This window comes from Drosophila grimshawi, unplaced genomic scaffold (genome assembly GCF_018153295.1).
Source record: "Drosophila grimshawi isolate 15287-2541.00 unplaced genomic scaffold, ASM1815329v1 contig_1377, whole genome shotgun sequence".
Taxonomy (NCBI): Eukaryota; Metazoa; Arthropoda; class Insecta; order Diptera; family Drosophilidae; genus Drosophila; species Drosophila grimshawi.
Window position 1 is genome coordinate 11,185,228 of NW_025062900.1, and position 23,153 is coordinate 11,208,380.

Sequence of the window (23,153 nt, forward strand, 5' to 3'; positions counted from 1 at the left end):
TAAGCATTAAACAACACACACACATAGAAAAGCACAGTCGCTTATTTGTACACACATAGGAAATCCGAAAAGAACACACAATTTTTGGCACTCACTTCTAACACACAAATTCTCCTTTGCTCCTTTCCAGTTATTAGCAGCGCAGGCAGTGTGGCAAAGACGAGTCTATTAATAAAACAAACAGACAACAGGCTGAGAGAAAAAAAAAGGAAGCAAAAAAATGAAAGCAAACGAAAGCCGAGTGGGAGTTGAACGCAAATCGAAACTGCTAAACGGCTGCCAATGAGACGGCAGAACACAGGCCACATCACACCCAGCAAGCGGGCTTAGGAGCGAAGGAAGCCAGAGCACTTGACGGTATCGGAACAGTTAGCTGAAAACGTTCGGGCTGAAAGCGGATTGCGAATTTGCTATATTGACATAAGGAAATCGTTAGCCGGCTTAGCCTCATCCCGAGGCACATTTAAAATTAAACACATACACACATATATATATATATATATATATATATATATAGATACATAGATATATATATATATATATGTATCTATGGATATCGAAAAGAGAGCCAACAAAGTGTTATGCTAATGTGGAGTGTGCGAACGAGCCACATGAATATTACATGAGTCGCACAGACCCAGCTAAGCCAACCAGCCAGCCAAGTGATGACAATAAGAGAAAGCGAGCGAATGCAAGCCAAAGTACTTCAGAGCTAGACAGAGTGAGAGTCTGAGAGAGAGAGAGAGAGAGCGCGTGCAAGAGATGGCCAGCTAAGCCAGCCAATGTGATGACAATAAGCTATCCGAGAACGCAAGCTAAACAACTTTAGACTAACACAGAGAGAGAGAGAGAGAGAGAGAGAGAGAGAGAGAGAGAGCAAGATAGAGAGAGCGAGAGATCCTTATAAGATGACGGAGCTGCGTCGCTTCGAATCAGCAGCGACGCCTCGTTTGCATAAACAGCACTCGCTGCGTGATCGTCCGGCGAATTCGCTGCTGTTGCAGCAGCACTCGCTAGCGGATCAGGGCTGCAATTTGAGCAGCGGCGGCAACAGCGCTGCCAGCACCAGCAGCAGCACGGCAACAGCAAACACAGCGCTGCCGCAGCGCATCGGCAGCAGCGTCGAGTTCGATGAGCACGATATTTACTATGTATCGCCATCGAAGCGAAAAGCGTGCGTTGCCCCAGTTGGACCCGCACTGCGTCCGGCAACCGCTTACGATGGCGGCAGCAATCACAATGTCGTCACATTCTCCGATTATGTGAGCGAACGCTGCTCCTCCTCGTCGAATCGTGGCTCCCTCAAGCGGGCCAAGGGACGCAGCAATCAATCGCTTTGCAGCTGTGATGCCGGCGATGAAGCGCAACTGCAACCGGATGCGGCGCGTCCCCTTTACGAGTACAGCTTGGAGCGGCGACGCAAGACACACACCTACACCTGTGAGCAGAATGCACAGATACTCATGAGACTGGAGCGCGAGAGGAATCGCAAATTATCGCTAACATCCCTTGGCGGTGAACGACAGGTGAGAGCAACAAACACAAGCAAAAACCGACATAGATACCCTGTAAGCCCTTTAATATGCATATGACGTATATAAGCTAACTGTTTTCTTGATCAGTTTTAAAGACTGAATTAAAAGAGCTAAAGAAATTAAATTCTTTTTTTTTTGTTTCTCATGAATTAAGCTTGTTTTATGGATAACTCTATCCATTCTACAAATTTGGAATAACTATTTCTTGAGGACCTTAAAAGCTGAACTCTGAAAATGTAGTCTATATATTCATATAAAGATTACATTGTGGAAAATGGGATATAAAACTTTAAATATTTTAATGTAATATAATAGTTATTAATCTAAGAGTTATTATCTATATCTGCAAGCAGTTTGACTGAGGGGTATCCAGGATATCCTAGGGTATTTCCTAGTAGCCGCTAGTTAACTTACTTACTTATGTTTATGTAATTGGAATCATGAGCAGCAACCGCGAGCTGCCCCATACCACAAAAGTCGCAACACCCCCTCGCAACCTATCAAAAACACGTGCCACGCATGTTGAGGCTATTGTTTTCCTGGTGGGGAAGGGTCCATAATGGCCTGTTGCAGCCTCAATTTCCTCGGCAAACAATTCGCAGCACGTAGTGGTAGCAACAACAACATCAACAATAATAGCAACAGGAACAGCGTTGACTGACATTTGGGCAGCTCACAGCTAAGAGGATGGCAGAATAACACCTGAAATTCGCTGCCTGCTGCCTGGCACCTGCCACCTGCCACATGCCACCTACCACATTTTGTTCTCCATATCTGTCCAAGTTTGTAGAAACCAGTGATCCAGCTCCCACACACTGAGTCAACCTTGATACTTCAAAAATGGTAATAAGTGGACAAATTGGGAGAGTGTTCGCATTGAAAGCCAATTCTAAAATAATTGTAATAAAATAAATGTTCTAATAATGTTCACTGCCAGCTCGGAGTTGTGAACTATCCGACTTAATATCCATTGATGTAAATATTAATAATAATTTTTTTTATAGACATAGATTCGCCTCCTATTACCAAATACCAAAAACACTTTTTACTCGCATATTACAAAATAATCTATTAAAAAAAATAATAAATAATCTATTTAGAAGATTATTTTGAAAACTATTTTAAACAGCAAACCTTGGCACTATAATAAAATAAAACATTTCACATTACTGTTGGGATACACTTGTAAATAAGCATGCCACGCCCCCACCCTAAGTCGGCAGTCAACATCAAATGAATAGAAAATCACATTGAGCTCAGTTCCCGAACGGTGAGGTCTAACAACAAAAAATACGTATAAATCTACAAAAAAATACATAAAAGTTATTTTCGAATATAGAGGAAAAAAATTTGAAACACATATTTTCAATACGTGAAAGAAGTCGCATTAAAATGGATAAGAATTTGAGCAGCGCTGGCTCGACGGCGACCGTCCAATCGAACATGAGCTCGGGTATGCTGAGGTACCGCAAGGCGAAGAACAAGCGCCTGTTGCCGACCTTTGACCTGTCGCTGGAACAGAAGGTTGACATTAAAAAGGCCTTCGATCTTTTTGACACAGAGTGCACCGGGTTCATTGAAGTCAAGGAGTTGCGAGTAGCAATACGTGCCTTGGGATTTGAGCCCGATAAGGATGAGATCAAGAATATGATGGATGAGATTGATAAGGATAAGACGGGTCGCATTGCGTTCAATGATTTCTTGTACTTGATGCGCTTAAAAATGGCCGCCAAGGATACCAAGCAGGACATCCTAAAGGCGTTCTCATTCTTCGATGACGATGGAACTGATCACATTTCGTTTGACAATCTGAAGCGAGTGTCCAAAGAGTTGGGGGAGAATCTCACCGATGAGGAGCTGCAGGAGATGATCGATGAGGCCGACTTGGATGGCGATGGTGAAGTTTGCCGCGAGGAATTCCTAACTGTAATGAAGAAAACAAATTTGATTTAGCTTGCAGCTTAAACAAGGAAACGACGTTGATTATTTTTGCTTATAGCTTTCTAAATACTTTATATTCATTTATATTTTCAGGTAATAATTCTTGAAAAAGTTTGGATATGCTTCGGCTTAATAAAAGCAGCCTCCCTTGAAACAATAGCTTTTTGCTGTCTTTATTTTATTTTTATTTATTTTTTTAATTAAAATTCCTTTGTCTGCTAACCTTGGGGCGTGACCTCAATGTGAATTGTGCCTTAAATGGTCTACAGCCTACTGTTGAACTCGTCTGCCATTTGTCACAATTAGCAGCGGAACTTTAATTACGCAAAAATTGCGCCCATCTTCATTTTCACATTATATCCGTGGCCCTTTTTTTGTCGTAATGCAGATCTGAAACACACCATAACTGTGGCTTTTGATATACCCTGTATCCAAGTATAAAAGTAATGAGATGATGATTTAAGCCTATGCAAATAAATTGAGATGCATTTGAAGCCATAAAATATGAGTTTTAATCCGTCTGTCTAACTAAACTTTACTTCGTTTATAAGACAGTTGATATTTAGAGGTTTCCTTATGAATATAATACTATATTATCTTAATATTAATGTATCTCGTACAATAAAAACAAAATTACTTAAGATTGTGAATTAATAAGCCGAGCGCTACAAAAAAAAAAAAAAAAATTATTTGGTAGACATGTAACTTTTTAAATTTAGTGTGAACTTTTGTATATGTAAGCTGGATATCATCCAGTTGTGCAGTCTCCCATGGAGCACACTTGTAATTGTTGCTGTACCTATTTTTCCAGTCCAGGCCGCTGTCATGCATAACAAATCTCTTTGACACATTTGATGTATGCGTTTGCTGGCCTCCAGGCAAAGGTTTGAGTGTAAACAGATGAGGTTTTGGGTGGGTAGCTGCTCCACTTTTCGAGTTGTTGCTACAAATTGTGGCAAACATTTTGGTACCATGTGTGTGTGGGTGTGTGTGTGTGTGTGAGAATGAGTGTGTGTGGGCGCTTTCCGCTTTGGCATCCCCGGATGCTGCACCGAGACTGGAAACGAGGCAAACAAACTCGACTCGTTATTTAGTAGCATCGTTTAACTTTTTATTTACGCCAAGCTTTGCATTTAGCGTCATTTAGTTGTTCCAGAAGCCAGAGTCAGGCTTTAAATTCATCAAGATAGAGGCTAGTCCACGAGGCGTATACGCAATTTATGTGACAATTGAGTCAACTAACGCCAGAGAAACTGATTCATGATTCTTGCTGAACTCTGAACTCATAAATCAATCACACAATAGACTATGTATTTAAGCCTCTATTTGTGTCGATAAATTAAGGCTTATTGTCATTCCCAGTTGGCAAAGAGTTCCAATGTTTCCAAATACAAAATTAAAATGATACATTTTTACATATACAATTTAACGATATGTAAATTAAATTAATTGCTTTGCATAGTTTTCAGCAATTGCAAATTTGATATGTAATTCAAGATAAATTCGAATAAGGTCTTAAATATCAACTCTGTCGAACTGCATTTTAGATGCCATCTAAACATTCTACATCCATATAAATTCCAGTTACCAGTTGAATGAAAATGTTTCTTCATTTTGGTAATTATTCATTTTGTAATTTTTGGGCAAAACTTTTTCTAGACTTCGAGGAAATCGTTTAACACCAATGAACAATAATTTTTCTTGTGCGCTCAAATTTGTGTTCAAACCCGGATGCGACTGTAATAACTACTTACATTAATAAAAGCTACAAAAGGCAATTAATGAAGTCGTAAAGTTAAGATCCTAATTACAACTCTGGATCTAATAGTAAGTCTGAGTATCCTAAGCAAAGTAAAAGAAAAATAAAAGAAAACATAAAATTAAATAAAACTAAAACAAACTTGGGCATTTATAAAAGTTTTTTGCTTATTGCTTTTGCTAAATCGATTAAAGCCAATACAGATGAGCATAGATAGGGGATGACGAGAAGTTGAAGTAAAATATATCCAACACTCAATTTTACGAACATTTAACTAAATACCGGCACAGAGAGAATCCTGCCCAGTGTCAGAATATGAAAAAGTGTAAAAGGATCTTCGAGCAACAGCTAGGAAAGTCGAGCATTAAAAAAGTTTTTCTACGCAAACTACAAAACTGCCATAACTCAAAATTACGCCCGACAAACACACTCTTACACACACACACATATACACTCACACACACACATATACACTCACACACACACACACATACACACACACACACACACATACATACCTCTTACTGTGAGCATATTCGAAATGCTGAGCTGCACAAATTTTGTAACGTAGCGAGAAAGTTGCAAGAGAAAAAAACAACAATGATGAATAACCACACATACATTCACACGGACACTTATATAAATTATGGTAAAAAATTGCACGAAATTGCAGTAAAGCAAACGAAAAATTATTATAAAATGTGCATTATGGTATTTAAGACGAGACAAAGACGAGCATAATTCAAAAGAGGAAAAGCGCATGGAAAATCAGCTGAGCTATTGCCATGGAAAATTAAGCTAAGAGTCACAAGAGAGTGAAAAAAAAAGGAAAATACCTTACATATATATATATATAGATGCATATACTTACTTATGCTATGGTATGCTACGATATCAAGCAATTTAATGCTCACAAAAGCAGCGACTGTGGTTACCCAAGTCGTGTGGTTATCCTCCTCTCCTCTCCACTCCGCTCCACTGCTGGCTGCCCTGCAAACACACAAGCACAAATACACAGCTCATAAACATGGCGTCCAATTTGTGGCATAAACGCCAAATAAGCATATACAGTTGCATACTTTGGGGCGCAGTTAACCAGCAACCCCAAAGAGAGTTATGCATATGCATGCTAGAATGACTTCTAGTTGCAGCACAAATGGGAAGCGCAAAGTGCGCTCAAAGTGCATTTGCAAGCATATTTATGATGTTTGGGACCTTTGCTCTTTCTCTCTCTCTTTCTCTCCTTATCTCCTTGTCTTTAATTAGAGAAAACTTGTAAAAGTTGCAGAATTCTAGCTTTGTGATAAAAGCGTCGTTGCAAAAAATTCAACTTTGATTAGTTTGTATCTATTTTGTTATTCTAGTGGCATAAAATATAAAATTTATACTGCATTATTAGCCTCAAAAATAGGAAATGCATTTAAATATCACAAGCATTTAATTTATGTAATTTGCAGCATATTTGTAAAACTGATTTCAAAAAATTGATATATTAATAATATATTATGAGAAAAGTAACTTTTTACAAACTTCAAAAATATATTCAAAATATTCAAATTTAAAATCAAAAATAGTAAACAAAAAATTCAAATTTCCCTTAGAGATAATTGCCTACTAAAAACTTAAGAGAAAGTAAAAATAAAAAATGTCGCCACACAATCAGCGTCTTCAACCAAATTGGCCAGCCTGTTGGACACAAAAGTTATGCAGCAGAAGTAGGAGGAGGAGGAGGAGGCGGAGGCGGAGAGCTGCCACCGCAAAATATTTGCATAAATTATTTAAGTTTTGGCCGGCGACAGGAGTAGGAAATTACCAAAGGCTGTGTAATGAAAAATTTCAATTTCCACTTAAGCAGCGAGAGGACGCGACAGGACTTGGCCACGCTCAGCACTAAGTAAATAACAAGAAAAATAATAATAATAATCAGCGGGAACAAGGCAGGCGACAACAATAAGGAGCTATACACGGGGGGATGGGCTTGGCCGAGGCCAACATAAAGCAATCAAAATTCAAAAGGAAATTTTTATTAATGTCAATGCGTTTCGTTGTCGCCCAGACGCATAAAAATAAAAAGCAAATCAATGCAAATGTATTTCCCGTAACTGAATTCAATTTCGAATACCCGCAGCGGCGGTGTTTGATGAACTTTATGATGATGCCTGGCGATGATAATGATGAGCATTATGATCACTATGATGATGGCATTGCCTGACCGTAACAAATTCAATTAGGACACCAACAGCAAAAGCAACAACACACTGCGCACTTAGATGGCCAACTGGAAACTGGGCAACTCGGCAACTGTGCGAACTGAGCTTCTTTCTTGGCTAAAACTTCTTCTTGCCCTTTTCATCGCACACTCTTCGCACCAAGCAGCAGCACTATGAACGTGTGCGTGTGTGTTTTGTGTGTATGACATAATTAAATTTCATGTAGCCAGCGGCCAGGCCAAATTCCATGTGCAGCTTCCCTAAATCTCTTTCTATACAATTTCGCCAATTTGCAAATACCTTTTTGCCATACCTGGGGCGCCGACATAAAGTAGATTATATATGTGTCTGGAAAATGGCTCAGCCTTACAAATAATCTATGGAATTAGTGAATATTTATTTAACTATATATCTGATTATGTTATTGTAAGTGTCTAAAGAAATTGATGATTAAATGAGGGAAGAATGCAGACATTTTCTATAAATATTATGCAAAAAATTCTTTTACCGAACAAATATTGTTTATTTGTGGAATAATAATTCCAAGAAAAATGCAAAAGTCTGCAAATTAATTTTTCATTTCATTTTATTTTAAACAGGTATCTAGGTACTTGCCTCGAGGTCCGGGTTGCATAATTATTACACAAAATAAACACGTTAAGGGTTCTTTTTTAATATAGAATATTCCGTAAAATTTACTCTCTGGGGCTACAATTAACATAAAAGCATTTTCACATTGAGTGAAGCTTGCAGTGGAATTTTAAACCATTTGTTTACTGAATAATTTTTAAAATTTTAAAAGAGTTTATACTTACTGCCAGCTTTTTATAAGTTTTGTATAACATAATTGGGAGTTTAATTAACATCAAAGTCGTATAACCAGAACATAATCATTTTTAATGAAATATTATTTAAGATACATATATATTGACTGCAGTTTTATCTTAAATTCGGGCTAATGCATTTTCCAAACTTTTGCCATGTGGTCTGTTTTCTGGTCTCGACTCACCGGAAGCTGCACATTTCGATTGTCATAATACAATTTCCTCTTATTGCAACCGATGCAAGTTATCAATTTACTTCAACTTCTCGTTCTTCTTCTTCTTCTTCTACTTGTAGCAGAGTGACACGCCCAGCTTGTCGGATGTGGATATAATACCGCCAGTGCCGCCGCCGCCGGCCCTCAAGCGAAACGGTAGCATGCGCAGTCTGCGACTGTTGCAACAGCAACAGCTGCAGCAACAACAGCAGCAACAACAGCAGCAAAAACAGCAGCAGCAGTTGCCCATGACTGTCAGCAATAAGAGCAACAACAATCTGGTTTTGGGTATGGCCCAATTGTGCAGCAGCGATCTGCTGGAAGACTGCACCAAAACAGCACTCGATGAATGCGCTGCGACATTGCTCAAGTGCGCCAACAACAACAACAACAGCAGCAGCACTAGCAGCAATAGCAACAGTCACAATAGCCACGCCCACAAGCAGCATAAGCCCGCCCCGCCCTTTGCCGCCCACGAGGCGGACAACATTTTTACACCGCACACACAAAAATCAGATCCGAGCTTGTGTTTTGTGCCAACATCGGCAGCAATTGTTGCAGCCGCAACACCCTCGACAGCAGCAGCAACCATTGGTGCACCCAGCAAATATAATACAATTGGGCCCAGCGGCGATTATGCACGACATTTGGCGCATTATAGTCGCTACCTACAGAAGCAGCATCAGCAGCAGCAATTGGCGCACTTTCAACAGCAGCGCTGTCGCTGCTTCTCCCAATCGCTGCTCAATTTCAGCCTGCAACAGCAACCATTACAACAGCCACAGCAACAACAGCCGCGGCAGGACACAAAACAATTGTCTCAGCCTGCGCAGATATTTCACACTAGCAGCATGGACTGGACTCGTCGCAGCTTTAGTAATTTGGTGGATATTGACGGTGGTTGCCGGGTGCCGTATCAGAAAATGCAACCATCATCGGTGCTGGCGTCATCCAGTTTCACGATGAACTCCTTCGACAGCGCCAACAGCAGCAATATGCTCAAGGAGCGCGAGTCCCAAACATTGCCACACTCACACACACACTCACAGTCCCAGTTGCATTCACATTCGCTTCCGCATTCGCATCCACATGTGCATCCACATCAGCATCCACATTCACATCCACATTCGCATCATTATCATGCACACGATGTGCCACACTCACTGGCATCTGGCGGCGGCATTCCGGCCACGCCACAGAAACATCATCAGCTGCACTCGAGCGTTACCAGCATCATGCCATGGAAGCATCGACAGTGCCCCAGTCGCGGCTCATCCAGTTCGGGCACCAATTCCTTTCGTAAGTACAACCAAAAGGGACGACAAATAAGCATGATGAGCGAATGCGCTTAAAAAGATATATATAATTTGTACTTACTTTTATAGAAGACTTTACAATTTTACCAGCAGCATCACTAGCCGAGTCAGTTTGTAAGATATTATGGAGACATCCTCAAGTTATCATCCTTTAACAACCAATAGAAAATTATTGATTGCTTGAAATCAGGCAATTTGTCAAATTTGTCCAGTTCCTGATAAATTTCGTTTGTTCAGTTTGTCGATGCAGCCCTGGTTTCCACTTACCTGCCATTGTGCTGGGCAGAGCACCCATTCCTGTTGCTGCTGCTGCTGCTGCACCTACTTTCAACCCCCTTCGGTGGCACACAATTCTATTTGGTCGTTAGCAATTTGATTGCGCCCCATGTAACATGGCCGCTTAATGTTAAGCGTGTCCAATGCCCGCGTGACTCTATCTTCGCCGCCGTCATCCTCATCAGCGGCACATCAGTTCAAATGGCACCGAGAAATTCAGGCCACATCCCTCCTCTTGGGCAATTGCAGTTCGTTAGCGACCTTTAAAAAAACTGCGTAACTGGCGTGGTGTCCTCTCACGTTTAATATATGCAAATCGTTGATGCCCTGCAACCTTCACGTACCCCACACTCTTCCCATTCTTGCTCACAAAAATCCCTTTTGTGACGCACATGGCTTCCATTTGCAACTCGTCCATCGGTAATTCACTTTTGCAAATAGAGAACATCGCAGAGAGAATTGGTGTCAGTCGCAAATCCAAAATAAGCCAAAAGCGAGCACTATAATCAAGTGGAATGCTTTATACGCTTAAACAGAAGCTACATTTAAGTCCCCGCTGACTTATTTATATAGCTTTTGATGCTTCTGCAGTTGCAGTTGCCTTATCAAACGCTCAAGTGGCATAATCAAATTTGCTTGGCAATTAAAATTAACAGCATGCAATTGATACGAGTATCTTTGCAGCGTAATCAAATCGTCTAATGAGATTCACAGTTGAATTTCATATCTATTCATTTGCATCCATTCATTCTGAGATAAGTGCAGCTTTTGAGTGATTTGAGTTGGTTAGTAAAGAGGATAGAAAGAGGCAACAAAGGTTGAACAAACTTCAAGGAAGATCATGATTTCTTAATGTATTATTAACTCAATTTCGACCAGTATAATATATATTGAAATAAATATTCTCAACTTGCTTCAATTCGTTATTTATTTCTTGACATAATTTATTCACTGTACTCCAATTTATTTGACATCACACTGACATGCAGCCTTCAAGTGTTTTGAGTTCACTACAAATACAGTTAATGAGTCAACTCTAAGCACTTTGAATGCCTTTTATCTGCCATTTATATATACACGTTAACTGATTGCTGAGCTAACACGAAATTGCTTGTATTTAGAAAGTAGAATCCAGCTAAGCAACACAATTTTCAACATTTAACTAACCATATTTCCTTATTACCGTTTCAACTGCTCTGCTGCTTGCATAATGATGGAAATACCAACAACATTTTACTCGAACAACAACTTCTCGTTGTTGGTGTAATCAATGGCACTGTCACGGCAATTTGCACACACACACACAAAATGCAACGCACAACAACCAACAATGACGACGTCGTCCTGCTGTATTACTGCTCCTGCTTCTACTGGTGGTCGGGCTGCACTACAAACGACTTGGTATAACAACAATAACAACATCAACATCATTTAACAACAATCGATGTCCCTGGTCATCATGAATGCTGATGCCATTGTTGCTGCTGCTGCCTGCCTGCAATTGCTGCTCCGGCTCATGCTGCGTATACGTTACTCGGTGCAGGATTTGATGCGGCCAAGCATTGGCTGGCAGTCAGCTCGATACTCTTGATAATTGGCGCTGCCAGTGTAGCTGTGCCCCTGGCGCTACGTGTTGCTGCAAGTGAGTACACTCAGACAAACTACTACATATGTATTTTCATTATTTATACCTTTCATGAGTGCTTTTCATTCGTAAGAAAAGTATTTTCAAAAGAACAATATACAGAATCAAATGCCATTAAGCAGGAAATTTTGTTCCTGGGAACCTTTGACTAGTTGTTGGTGTATATTTTTTCTCCAGTGTATCTGAGAACTGCAGGTCGCAGACAATAAATCAATTACCATAACGCATACGACACGTATCCAAAGCTCAAAATGTCTCTCGGCACCGAGTCCCTGAGTGTCGATAATGTGTTAAGGTGTATAAGTTAGTTTAGTAGATGCTGCTAACTAGGTTTAATGGCTCCTTGTCTCTACTTAGGTGCACCTTTTGAGGAGCGCCTACGCGTTGCCGTGCAGCTTTTGGATCAAGTGCCTTTAATCGATGGGCATAACGACTTACCCTGGAATATACGCAAGTTCCTGCATAACAAACTCAACGACTTCAAGTGAGTCCAATGCAATTGCAATTAATTTTTAATACGTTCGGCTTAATTTTTTCCACTCACTTTTTCTTTCTCCTTGTCTTTGACCCCAGCTTTGATGAGGATTTGCGCAACGTGGCGCCCTGGGCTCGCAGTCATTGGAGCCACACGGATCTCACGCGGCTGAAGAAGGGTCGCATTTCAGCACAGGTAAGTAAGAGTGTCCACCCACCGGCCTGGATTCATAATCTTGGTTACTGGCATCTTAGATTAAGTGATAATTGGACGGGTTACATTTCAGAATATGTGCAATACAAATATGATCTTAAACTTGTATTAAAGAAAGTATTTTAAAAAGTTTCTTTACATTTTTTTAGTTATTTATATATTTCTCAAAAAATATGGCCGAAATAACCCGAAATTCGAAACAAAATTGTATTTATCAGTCAGGCGTTAATACAAGTATTGTCTCTTGAATGAAAAACCAATTATGGTCAATTATAAAATTTGCTTTGAAACGCATTCTTTTGATTTTCAGTAGTGAAACTCAAGAAGAGAAATAGCTGAGCAGATCTAAAACCATTAAACTTTCCTTTGTGGAGAAAATGTCATTTACTTATTTAACTAAATTAAAATGAAATTCATTAACATTTTTTGATTTTGGCATAAAAAGTCAGTTTGTCACATTGGTTATTCTTATAATTCAACTATCTTGAGAATATGAAAGCAAAGTGTATCCGCTAATCGTATTGAAGTCATTTGAAAATTCATTCTCTTTTGCCATTCTCCAAGTGCTGCTAGTGGTTGATGCCTTGACTTGCCAACCTTTGTGCCTCGGCTGCTTTTGCTCATCGTACAGCCACAGCCAACTGCTGGGCAGCTTTAGTTTCAGCTAGGCAAAGGCAAAAAAATATAAAAATTAATTATGCCCCCTCCACTTTACTAATGAAGCCTCATATAGCTACCTGAAGGCGCGTTTCTGCCTTGAAGTCGGCTCAATTTTCTCCTACTTCTTATTCGCCCACCTAATTTTCGTATGCTTTATGCTGTTGCCACTGATGCTTTAATTATTTTTGCCATGCAACACTCAACACAAAGCTTTCATATTCTCTCTCTTTCTCTCTCTCTCTCTCTCTCTCTCTGTTTTAAACGTTGCTGCTAATTGGTCATTATTGATTCCTTGCTCTTAACTTAAGTGTCTTTTTTAATAGCTTATCAGCACTTAATATTAAGCCGGGAGCTATAAGACTTCTTGTGTTTCAAGTGTGCAGTTATTGGCCTTCTGATAATTTTGCTTTCTTTTTAGGTTTGGCTTATCTGAATTATGCACAAAAAAGCGTCGCTTAGAAAATATATTTAATTTGACTGAAACGTTAGTTTTTTTGATGCACTTTTATTCAATTATTTATAGCAATATTTGGATGTCAGAATTATATAGAAAGCGCTCGCTTTACGAACAAATATTTCTTCAGTATTTTTGATCCAATATATTTTTGTTCAACATGCAAATATAAATACAAGTTTCATAATACACATATAAATATAAATTTAAATACATTATATATGATTTTCCTCATACATGGATTTTCTTATGAACAATTTCATTTCAATTTTAATCTCAAAGTGTTCCATAGAAGAATTTATTATTACCTTGTTGGTGCAACACCAACTAGTTAGGTAAACTATAAAGTACCTATTAATAATTAACGCAAGAGACTGCAATAAATATTTGAAAGAGAACTTCTTAAATGTGCCCCATGAAATTTGAACAGGCATTTAATATTCTTTATTGCCTGCAGCAACTCATTTCCGTAGGGGTTTTCCCTGCATGAAATGAGAAGCAGTGCACCTGAATTCCTCTATGCAAGCAGCATTAACATTTGCACTCACTTTCAGTGCTCACACTTGACATCAATTAACACACCACTTGCACAATAATTTGCACACACCCCGCATTAAGTGGAGAGAGAGTGTATGCATTTTGAAAATGCAAAGCGAGACCTGAAGCCGCTGATGCCTTTGGCAACATTTACCGCCAATGCCACCATGAACAACAATTTCAATTAGCCACCATACCAACAGTCAAGAATTCCTTCAATATTCGCAAATTTCTGCGAACATCGAACATCGAGCATCGAATATGAAAATGTAGAAACTTTCACAACGTTGCCCCCACATTGTGTCTTCCGCCCAGCCTGGGGAGAGGCACAAGTTGAGCATGCCCATAAGTATGGCAATGATGATGCCTCAGGGCAGTTAACTAAAACATTTTCGGGACGTGGCGCGAGGCAGGAGGCACGAAGCAGCATGAAACTGTTAAGTTATAATAAGCATCGACTTGTGGCCCCATAAAAGCCACTGAACGATTCCTTCCTTCCATGGGCTGGCAACGAGTCAAACTCGCGCTATTTGCGCTATTTGCCGTTTTCCAACGTAATTAAATTGAGTGCAGCATAATTATGCCCTATAACTCAAAGCATCAAAAAGGGTTGTTACCAAATTGTATATACAAAGCCAGCATGCAGTTAAGCATTTAACTGTTGTATTAATGTTGGCTCTTTGACTCATCATTTATTAAGCTTGACTATTGATAAAAATAATTTATATTTAAATATAGAAATAATATAGTTTCAGAATTATTGGAACAGCAGCGTTATATTTATATTTACATTTATATATAGGATATCTCTGTGGACAGCAACTGAAATTTTTCGCTTTTTAACTTACTTCAGTTTGTGGTAATTTCGCGCTTAATGCCGCTTGCAAGTTTTGTAATTTTGCAGCGCAAACTGCAATTACACATTGCCTGTTGGCAGTTACCTGTTATATGTGTGCGACAAACCAAACTAAAAATGCGTTACAACATTTTATTTATGGGCTAGAAAGAACCATAAAATCGCCTGGCGAAATGTTAAGATTGCAACAATCGTCGGCATGCCAGACGATCCTTGGCAAAGTTAATTATCGTTAGACTTGTTGAAAGCCTCACTTAAAATGTGGTTCGCATGTTGACTTGCTTCCACTTTTATTGCCAGTGCATTTTTAGCGGCTGGCACGTGAGAAATCGTCGTGGTTAATGGAATGCAGTGGGTGCAAGCGTTGTAACTTGAAATATGGAAGTGATTTCCTGCTTCAAATATTTGTTTACCATTCATTTATGCTCTGCTCGCAGATTCCTTGAACTTTTCATTTGCCAACGAAACACGTCCAGCTAGCTTAGTTTTTCGCAACATTAACAAACTGTTGCAACGTCATCTGTACAAAATTAACTGCCAAAATTAACTGGTTGAATAATAAGTATAATATATTTTACATTATGGTTTTTTACTGACCATTAATTCTACTTATTTGGGTCATTTTGCTACTACTCTAAATTTCACTTGGTGTCCATTAAGTTGCATTTTTTTGTGTAACTTTCATGGTGCTCCAAATTTCATTTGTTTGCGTTAAATGCGTGTGAAATGCAAAGTACTCAAAAGCCGTAAAGCGCTTAACTAGCTGCAACATTTCGCACTCAATTCGTGACGGTAAACTAAACTCAATAACAACAGAAACAGTGGCAAAAACAAAAACAATGGCTTAACAACTGGCAACTAACTAACTGGATGACAACATGTTTCAACAATTGTTCCCCAAAATGCCAAACGTGTAGCGAGCAGTCGCAAAAAGTTAAACAGAAAAAAACTGCTCTGGTGCAAATCTTTAGTAGACATGCCGAAAATCACGTTTAGGCCATAACCAATTCAAAAGCGAACAGGGAGCGCTTAAAGTCAAGGAGGCAGCAACAGCAGTAGTAGTCAAGCAAGGATCGGGATCAGCTGCAGCAACTGCAGTCACGCCTAAAGAGCTACCAGGAGTTGCGAAAAAAAAAAAATTAAAATGTTGCTGCTGTAGAAAAGCAACAAAACATAGTTGCGCAGGTAGCGGCTATAATAACAACAATGTTGAGTGAAAAAAAAAAAACAGCAGACAGACGAAAAGTTGGCGCAGCAGCTGCTGTAACCAGTCAGTGGCATCGTCTTTACCAAGACATGAACACGAACACGGACACGGACACGGAAACGTCATGTTACGGTTGTCCGCCTGTATGGCTGACTGCATTCTGGTTGCTGCTGCTGCTGCTGTTGCTGTTGCTGTTGCTGCTCCTCGTTTTGGCTCTGCAGCACTGCAGCCTAATAGGAAACGTACACATTGTGGACGCTGCCACGATGCCTCGCTCTCCAGTTTAGACTCGTGCTCCCTGATCCCTGCCCATCCAGACGCAACCGGAAGTACCCGCAACGAGCTGTGCCGCCTCTGCCGCCGCTATTTCATGTTGTAATCTGTGCCAGAACAACACGAGCACAGAACGTTGCCGCATTCAGCATTTATGTAGCGAAGGGATTTGAAAAGTGGTCGTTGGTCCTTGTTGGTGGTTGGTTGCTAAGTTGTTACACTCTGAAAAATGAGTTATGTCGTTGATTCGAAAATCGAGAATCTTAGTTACAGTTTGCATTACTCACTTCCAAAAACCAGGCGCTTCAAACAACTGGGTAGATTTATCTGATATGCAAAAAATACTTTCTGCGAATTGCAAAAATGGATTGTTCTTATTTCCTAGATAAAAAATACTCTGAGAATCACTATTATTTTCTTCAAGTTTTCTTAAAACCAAGAATTATATATAATTGCATAATTTTGAAGAGTGTAGGTTGTCTGGTTGCTAACTGGCAAAGCTGGGGCAATTGGACAGCGCTTATCTTGTTGGCCGTTGGCCCAAAATTTGTATTTACTTTTAAAAAGTATTTAATGTTGGGTTTCAGACACAACACAAAACAACACACAAAGCGGATGCAGCCAAGGCTTTGTGGTCAAAAGCACTTGTTTTTTTTTTTGTTTTTTTTTTTTTTTGTTATGCCATTGCTCACCAGGTTTTATGTGGCCTAAGCTGTAGAAGATTTTCTTTAGGTGTTCTTAGATGTGTTTAAGCACTGAGCTCATCCTTAAATTATATCACACACAAATACACAAATAACAACTGTGTTTGGCAAGAAGTGCATCTAAGTGCTTCCCAATTTGGCATAAAATAATTTGGGACTTCTTTGAAGGAAATTATTTGTTGGTTGCTTTCAATTGAAATCGAATTTCATTTAAATAATTCGATATTTGTAAAGTGCTTCGGTAGTTTCCTTGCTCCACAGCTCAAAGATACTCGTATATACTTCATTTATCAAGCCAAAATGTAGCTAAGAGAATTTAATAAAGAAACAAGTTAGAATGCAGCACGACTTGGAATTGTAAAGAGATATATATATATATATATATATATATATATATATATGCATATATATATATAAATACAGTTATCGAATATGTTTAAATTGTATCAAGTATTTATTTGGGGGCATTTCAAACACAATTTGTATTTGTGATAAATTTATCTCTGTTTGCCATTTCGACCACAAAAAACACATCTGCTTTTATGTGTAGAAGCGTTTAATAAATGCCAACGACGCAGTTTGCCACAACCACAAGACACAACAAGCACACACACACACACACATACACACACAGACGCATACACAACCCATTCACAACAAATCACGCGCACACAACAACAACAATGGCGTTTCCTAAAGCATTCACAATTAACTTGAAGCCAGAATGCTGTCCTTGGGGAGCGTCGTCCTTGTTTGCTGTCCTGTCGCTGCCAGCGCCAAACAACTTTAAATATTAATATGCTTGGAGCCCAACAATGCTGCTGATGTGCTGCTACTGCTGCTGCTGATGATGATGACAATGATGGCGCTCGTGCGGATGTTGATGCTCTGATATGGAGCCACAAGCACTTTCCGGGAGAGCGTCGCCATTGAGACGTTGGAGACACTTTCGTGTATGCAGGTGCAGGTGGTGACTTTCTCGCTGATGCTGCTGCTGGTGCTCCTGCTGCTGCTACTAATAGCAAAGTGCCATGCTTAAGCACACTTTAAGCATGGTCTAAAAGCAAATACACAAAACACCCACGCGCCAACCACCACCCCTTTAATATGTGGCCCAACTGGGCAACAGGTGAGTCCAATCAACTTGGGCTGCATAAGCGAAATATTTCGCAAAAGGTAGCATCTACCAAATTGCTGCCAGCTGTCGGCAGCGTATGACAAAAGCAGACATAAAACACCCATACACACTCCAAAAAACTTAGTGCAATTTGTACTCAACTCAAGTCAAACTCAAATCAGGATAAAAGCAAATAAATTTTTAAAAATTATATTTTATGCAAAAATGCTAGCTTTGATTTGATTTGATTGTGCTGACATTTGTCAGGACTAATTATTACTTACCTCAAAATATTTAAAAACAAACTGAAAGTACAGTACAGACTTCTATACGAGTTGTAGTTGCATTTACATCGCCGTTTTTCGCTGAGTGCACACACACACACACAGACCACAACAAACATGCACACACCCAACTCTAAGCAGCTAAGCATTGCGCATACGCCACGTTACCTGTTGCCTACCTGCGGTTTCAATGGAGCGACGAAAGCCTCACGCGAAAAACACACACCACGCCTCACGCCTCACACCTCACGCCTCACTTTTAATACCTACACACAAATGCTTTAAGCGGATTTACGTGGAACACAAACTGATAAAAATTAAACAACCAAGCAGAAGAAAGCATTATAAAAAGGGACGCACGCGAAATACATGTAAAGTACGCGTCATAATAACGTTCACAAAGACTATTAAATTGTAAAGACCTGAGCAAAAAATAAAAGAGTTTAAGTGTCCCTCTCAAACTGTCCCACACAATTTTGTCGTGTTGTCTGCCCTCAAGTGCAAATGACGGCATTTCTTCTTATCTTCAGCGCAATTTTCAAAGCACAGCAAAGCTGTAAAAAAAAAAGAAAAAGCAAAACATTTACTTCCATTCAAATGGAAGTGCTTTGAAAGGTTTTGCAAATTTGTGCACTGTGGCTGGCAATCGATAAATGTTGACTCAATTAGTCTAAAAAAAAATGTAGACAAGTAGCTGAATTAAAAAGAAATCTAAAAATAGATAACAATTTACTGGCTTAAAGAGAAAAGCATTTAGGAAAACATGTTATGAAATGCTTGCTGACAAATTACAGCTAAATCAAAACAAAATTTACAACTATAAATTCCAATTATAATTTAAATTTCTTTAAAAAAAACTCTAGAAAAGTTTCGTAATGTCAATAGATAAGATAATTGTTAAAGTATGATCCTAGATAAGATAATTGTTAAAGTATGATCCTTTGACGCTTAAATAACAAAAACAAAGATTATTCATCATATTTTAAACAATCTAATTGATTAATAAAATGTTTTCATTTGTTATGTCTTCTTTTTTCTAGTCTGTTTTTGGCTTTGCTTTCTACTTTGTTAAAGTTTATTCTTAACTCTTTTTTGTGATTAATGTAAGGGCTTGCTAATCACAACTTCATCGTTTAAGGAACTTTTCCAACTAATATAATTTTCAAGACGTTTGCTAATTACACTTAAGCTTGGCTAACAAATTCCATTGTAGTAGCATATAAATACTCGTTCTCCGAGGAAACGGTAAAACGCATTTGCACCATTAGATCACGTTATATCATTAGGGAAAGTAAAAGCATGTACGTGTTGCCATCGAAAAGAAAGCGTGCAAAGTGCAAAAAACAGTTCCAAACACACAGCAACAACACCAACTGGAAGAACAATTAAAAAGTTTTGGCTTTTTGTTCGGCACACAACTCGAAACAACAAAAACACCAACAATAGCGGAATGAAAAAAATAACAAAAATGTTGGAGAAAAGAGGACTAGAACTAGGAGCAAAACATAAAATGCAATAAATAATTTTTAATATAAATTCGTAAGGCTGTGCTGGACGAATGCCAGAATTCCGGAACCTAAAACTCAGTGAGTCCTTTGAGCACGTAGTCCCGAAAAATTGTTCCAGGGGCACTAAATTAAAAGCAAAACAACAACAACAGCACAACACTAGAAAATATTCATTTGCAGTTCCCCAAGGCGTCAGCAGGAGCAATTACATGATGATTACGATGCTGTTGATGATGCTGATGATAACTATAATGATGATAATAAAGTGCATTCACTTAGGATATATCGTTCATAGAGAAATTTACGTTTACCAGGTTGGCATTTCAGATGTACAACTTTTCAATAAACAAGTCTAAACAAGTTCTGTGGTCGAAAAACAATTCAACAGAAGTTGACCATATACATAGGTAAAGAGAGAGAAAAAATAGAGACAGAAAGGGAGAAAGGGGGAGATAGTAACCGATGGGGGGTTGGGGAGGTGTTGAGCTCGCCCTTTTACAATTAGATTTGGGAACCTGGGTCAACCAAGTGCTTCACATTTGTGCAATTTTAATTGTACAACCAGCAAATTTGCACAATGCCAGCCAAGCCTCCCGGCTTACATACTGCCCCCTATGCAGCAGGAACAATAATGGCAAAGGTAAATTCCATTTTGCACAGCAGCAAAGTTTATCCACCTGTCCAGCCAACGACTCCCACATGTTTTAGCCAGAGCCCCGAACAATTTCCCAGTGTTGATTTTCAGTTAGTTGCTATAACTCGTAACCCAAAGGGATATACTTATTTAAATGCATATTCTTGAAGAATTAAACGACTGTAGCATGCATGAATAATTGAAAAAGCTAGGGAACATAACAAACAAAATAATTATTTAATTCATCACAAATAGACTGGTTGATGTGTAATTTTAAATTGAAAAAAAAATAGTTCCCAAAAGTGTATGGTCAAATATAGTATCCAAAATATGAATAGTTCAAAATGAGTGCACACACGTAAATCAAATTAAATGTTATATAATAACTCAATGGAACTTTCAGCTACAGGGTAATTGCTAGTCTCAATTTGAGAATTTCCTCTTGTTCTGAGCTCGGCATTCGGTATGGACTCCTACCATTTTTGGCACCTCTGATTATTTTTCCTCAGTTCCGGGGCCATACTCGTTGTCTCAGCTTATCAGGTGGTCAAAACATGAGCATTGCCTCAATTCAGGTTAATTGTACATCCATTGCAACAGTGTGCAAAGGTGCAGTTCAGTGGCACCCAGTTGGGGCAGTGGTAGAGGAACAACCAGTGGCAGAGTCATATGCAAAGTTATGGGTAGAGGCAACATTCATTACGATTGTACGAGCGAGCGTTTACATAAGGTATTTGGAAATTGTGTTGCCATTGTTGTTGGTGTTGGTGTTGCTGCCACATGTCATTAGTTCGTTGGATGCTGCTCTGCGACAACCCCTCTGCTCCCTTCCTCTATCACCTGCATGGCATTTTAAGGGAAATAATGAAATGCGACAATAAACGAGATAACTACTGCAATGTGTTTTTCCATGTGTATTTGAGTATGAATATCTGTGTGACTGCGACTTTTCAGCTGGTTAAGAGAATATCCAGATATATTCAAATTGGCAACTGTAAAGTTTGGAGTCAAATTGGTGGTAAATAACTATAATGGAATGAGTGTTTGTTAACATTAAAATAATTGGTATTTAATGGAACCATTTATGGCGCATTTTCGAAGTATTGAACCTGTTTCGTAATCTTAATTTGCAGCTTATTGGCAAATTCGGGAATGAGAATTTCTCAGTTAGAAAATACGATTTTTCAAAGAAATAGCATATCTGTCATGGTCTGACACGCTTTGATATGTAGATATGTATCTTGAGTAAAGAATAACTTCTAGTAAAACTCATTTGACCAGAGCATCCTAACTTGTATTATACTGGTTAACTTTTATGTGATAAATACAATATATATGATATATTTCTGCCTCTTCCTCTTGCAGTTCTGGGCAGCCTATGTTCCCTGTGAGGCGCAACATCGGGATGCTGTGCAGCTGACACTGGAGCAAATTGATGTGATCAAAAGACTAACCGATCGATATTCGCCGCAATTAACTACCTGCACGTCGGCTCAGGGTAAGTACTCATCCTCCTCATCCTCCACAAAAATACCAGGAAAAAACATCACACATACGCCTCATAGGCCCGAACATTCCCAAAAGTTTAGTTGCTGTGAATCTGCTGGAATTCGAAACATTCTCGTAGCCCACGCATTCAATTGGTTGCAATGCTGGAAACTTTTCGCGACTTGTTCAGAAGTATCTTGGCTGGCAGCCAAATGTAAAAGCAAAGCAGCCAAAAAAAAAGTAATAGTAACATAAAAAAATATTAAGAAAAAACAAAACTAAGTGTTGTCTATCAAGTTGCCGAAGATTAAATACGCTTGCAGGCATTTGACAAAAATGCGTCAGTTTCGCTTAGCTTTGACGGTGTTTTCCTTTCCTAACGCAATTTTCAAGTGATTTTTTCTATAGCAAAAATTTTACGTAGCCGATTTAAAATTATTGAAAATATGCAAGCAGAATTGTAACTTGGTTTAAATATTTTGGAATATGATTTATTCACTAGTAGTACCAAAAGTTCATATGGACTCCAATTGCTTGTGCAGCATGAATATACATATTTTATAATAATCATGCAGACTGAGAGATGTCTCCTCACGCATTTCACAAGCTGATGGCACCCTCTGCAAGGGTATTCAAAGAGAGAAAGGGGGACTCGCTAACAGTTGTTACATTTGCAGCAGTGCTCTCAGACCTGCACTTGAGTTGGCTGCTTACCGCGTGCCATATTTTTGCGCCATTTCCTTTGATATTTTGCACTCACCTAGTTAACAGCGGGTAGCAGCAGCTGGTGGGGGGGGGTGAGATAGATTGGGAAAGCACCTGCCACAAGGGGTCGCAACTGATGCTGTAACAGTCTGGAGAACTGCAAGTGGAATTGCAAGTTTTGACTTATTTTCGAGCTTTCCCGGCCAGCATTTGAGTATTTTATTATTTTCACTTCTGTCTTTTTCTGCTTTCCGTTTTGCATTTTGATTTGTTGCCATATGACTGGCAATCTCTTAGTGTGCCTTGTTATTGTTTTT

General features: G+C 39.1%; 2 protein-coding genes and 1 long non-coding RNA gene across 4 annotated transcripts in view; all 3 read left to right on the top strand.

The window, feature by feature from the left end:
- Positions 1-479, top strand: part of LOC116805318 — an 86,998-nt gene extending 86,519 nt beyond the window's left edge. For both annotated transcript variants that reach the window (XR_004365127.2, XR_006246612.1), the window contains exon 5: positions 131-479. This is a non-coding gene — a long non-coding RNA (uncharacterized LOC116805318). The remainder of the gene's footprint in view (positions 1-130) is intronic.
- A 40-nt stretch (positions 480-519) lies between these two features.
- The window catches only part of LOC6562014, a 58,409-nt gene continuing 35,775 nt past the window's right edge, over positions 520-23,153 (top strand). The window contains exons 1-7 of the mRNA XM_032735984.2: positions 520-1,526; positions 8,565-8,716; positions 8,753-9,783; positions 11,620-11,718; positions 12,079-12,205; positions 12,295-12,391; positions 22,009-22,141. Coding sequence (XP_032591875.1) covers positions 909-1,526; positions 8,565-8,716; positions 8,753-9,783; positions 11,620-11,718; positions 12,079-12,205; positions 12,295-12,391; positions 22,009-22,141 — 2,257 coding nt within the window. The 5' untranslated portion in view covers positions 520-908. The remainder of the gene's footprint in view (positions 1,527-8,564; positions 8,717-8,752; positions 9,784-11,619; positions 11,719-12,078; positions 12,206-12,294; positions 12,392-22,008; positions 22,142-23,153) is intronic.
- LOC6570913 (caltractin) lies at positions 2,788-3,635 on the top strand. Its single transcript, XM_001997087.3, has one exon. The coding sequence runs from the start codon at positions 2,928-2,930 to the stop codon at positions 3,486-3,488; it is 561 nt and encodes a 186-aa protein (XP_001997123.1). The 5' UTR covers positions 2,788-2,927; the 3' UTR covers positions 3,489-3,635.

Excerpts from the sequence above, each read along its gene's own strand:
- LOC6570913 (XM_001997087.3), top strand. The coding sequence starts at position 2,928 with ATGGATAAGAATTTGAGCAGCGCTGGCTCGACGGCGACCGTCCAATCG.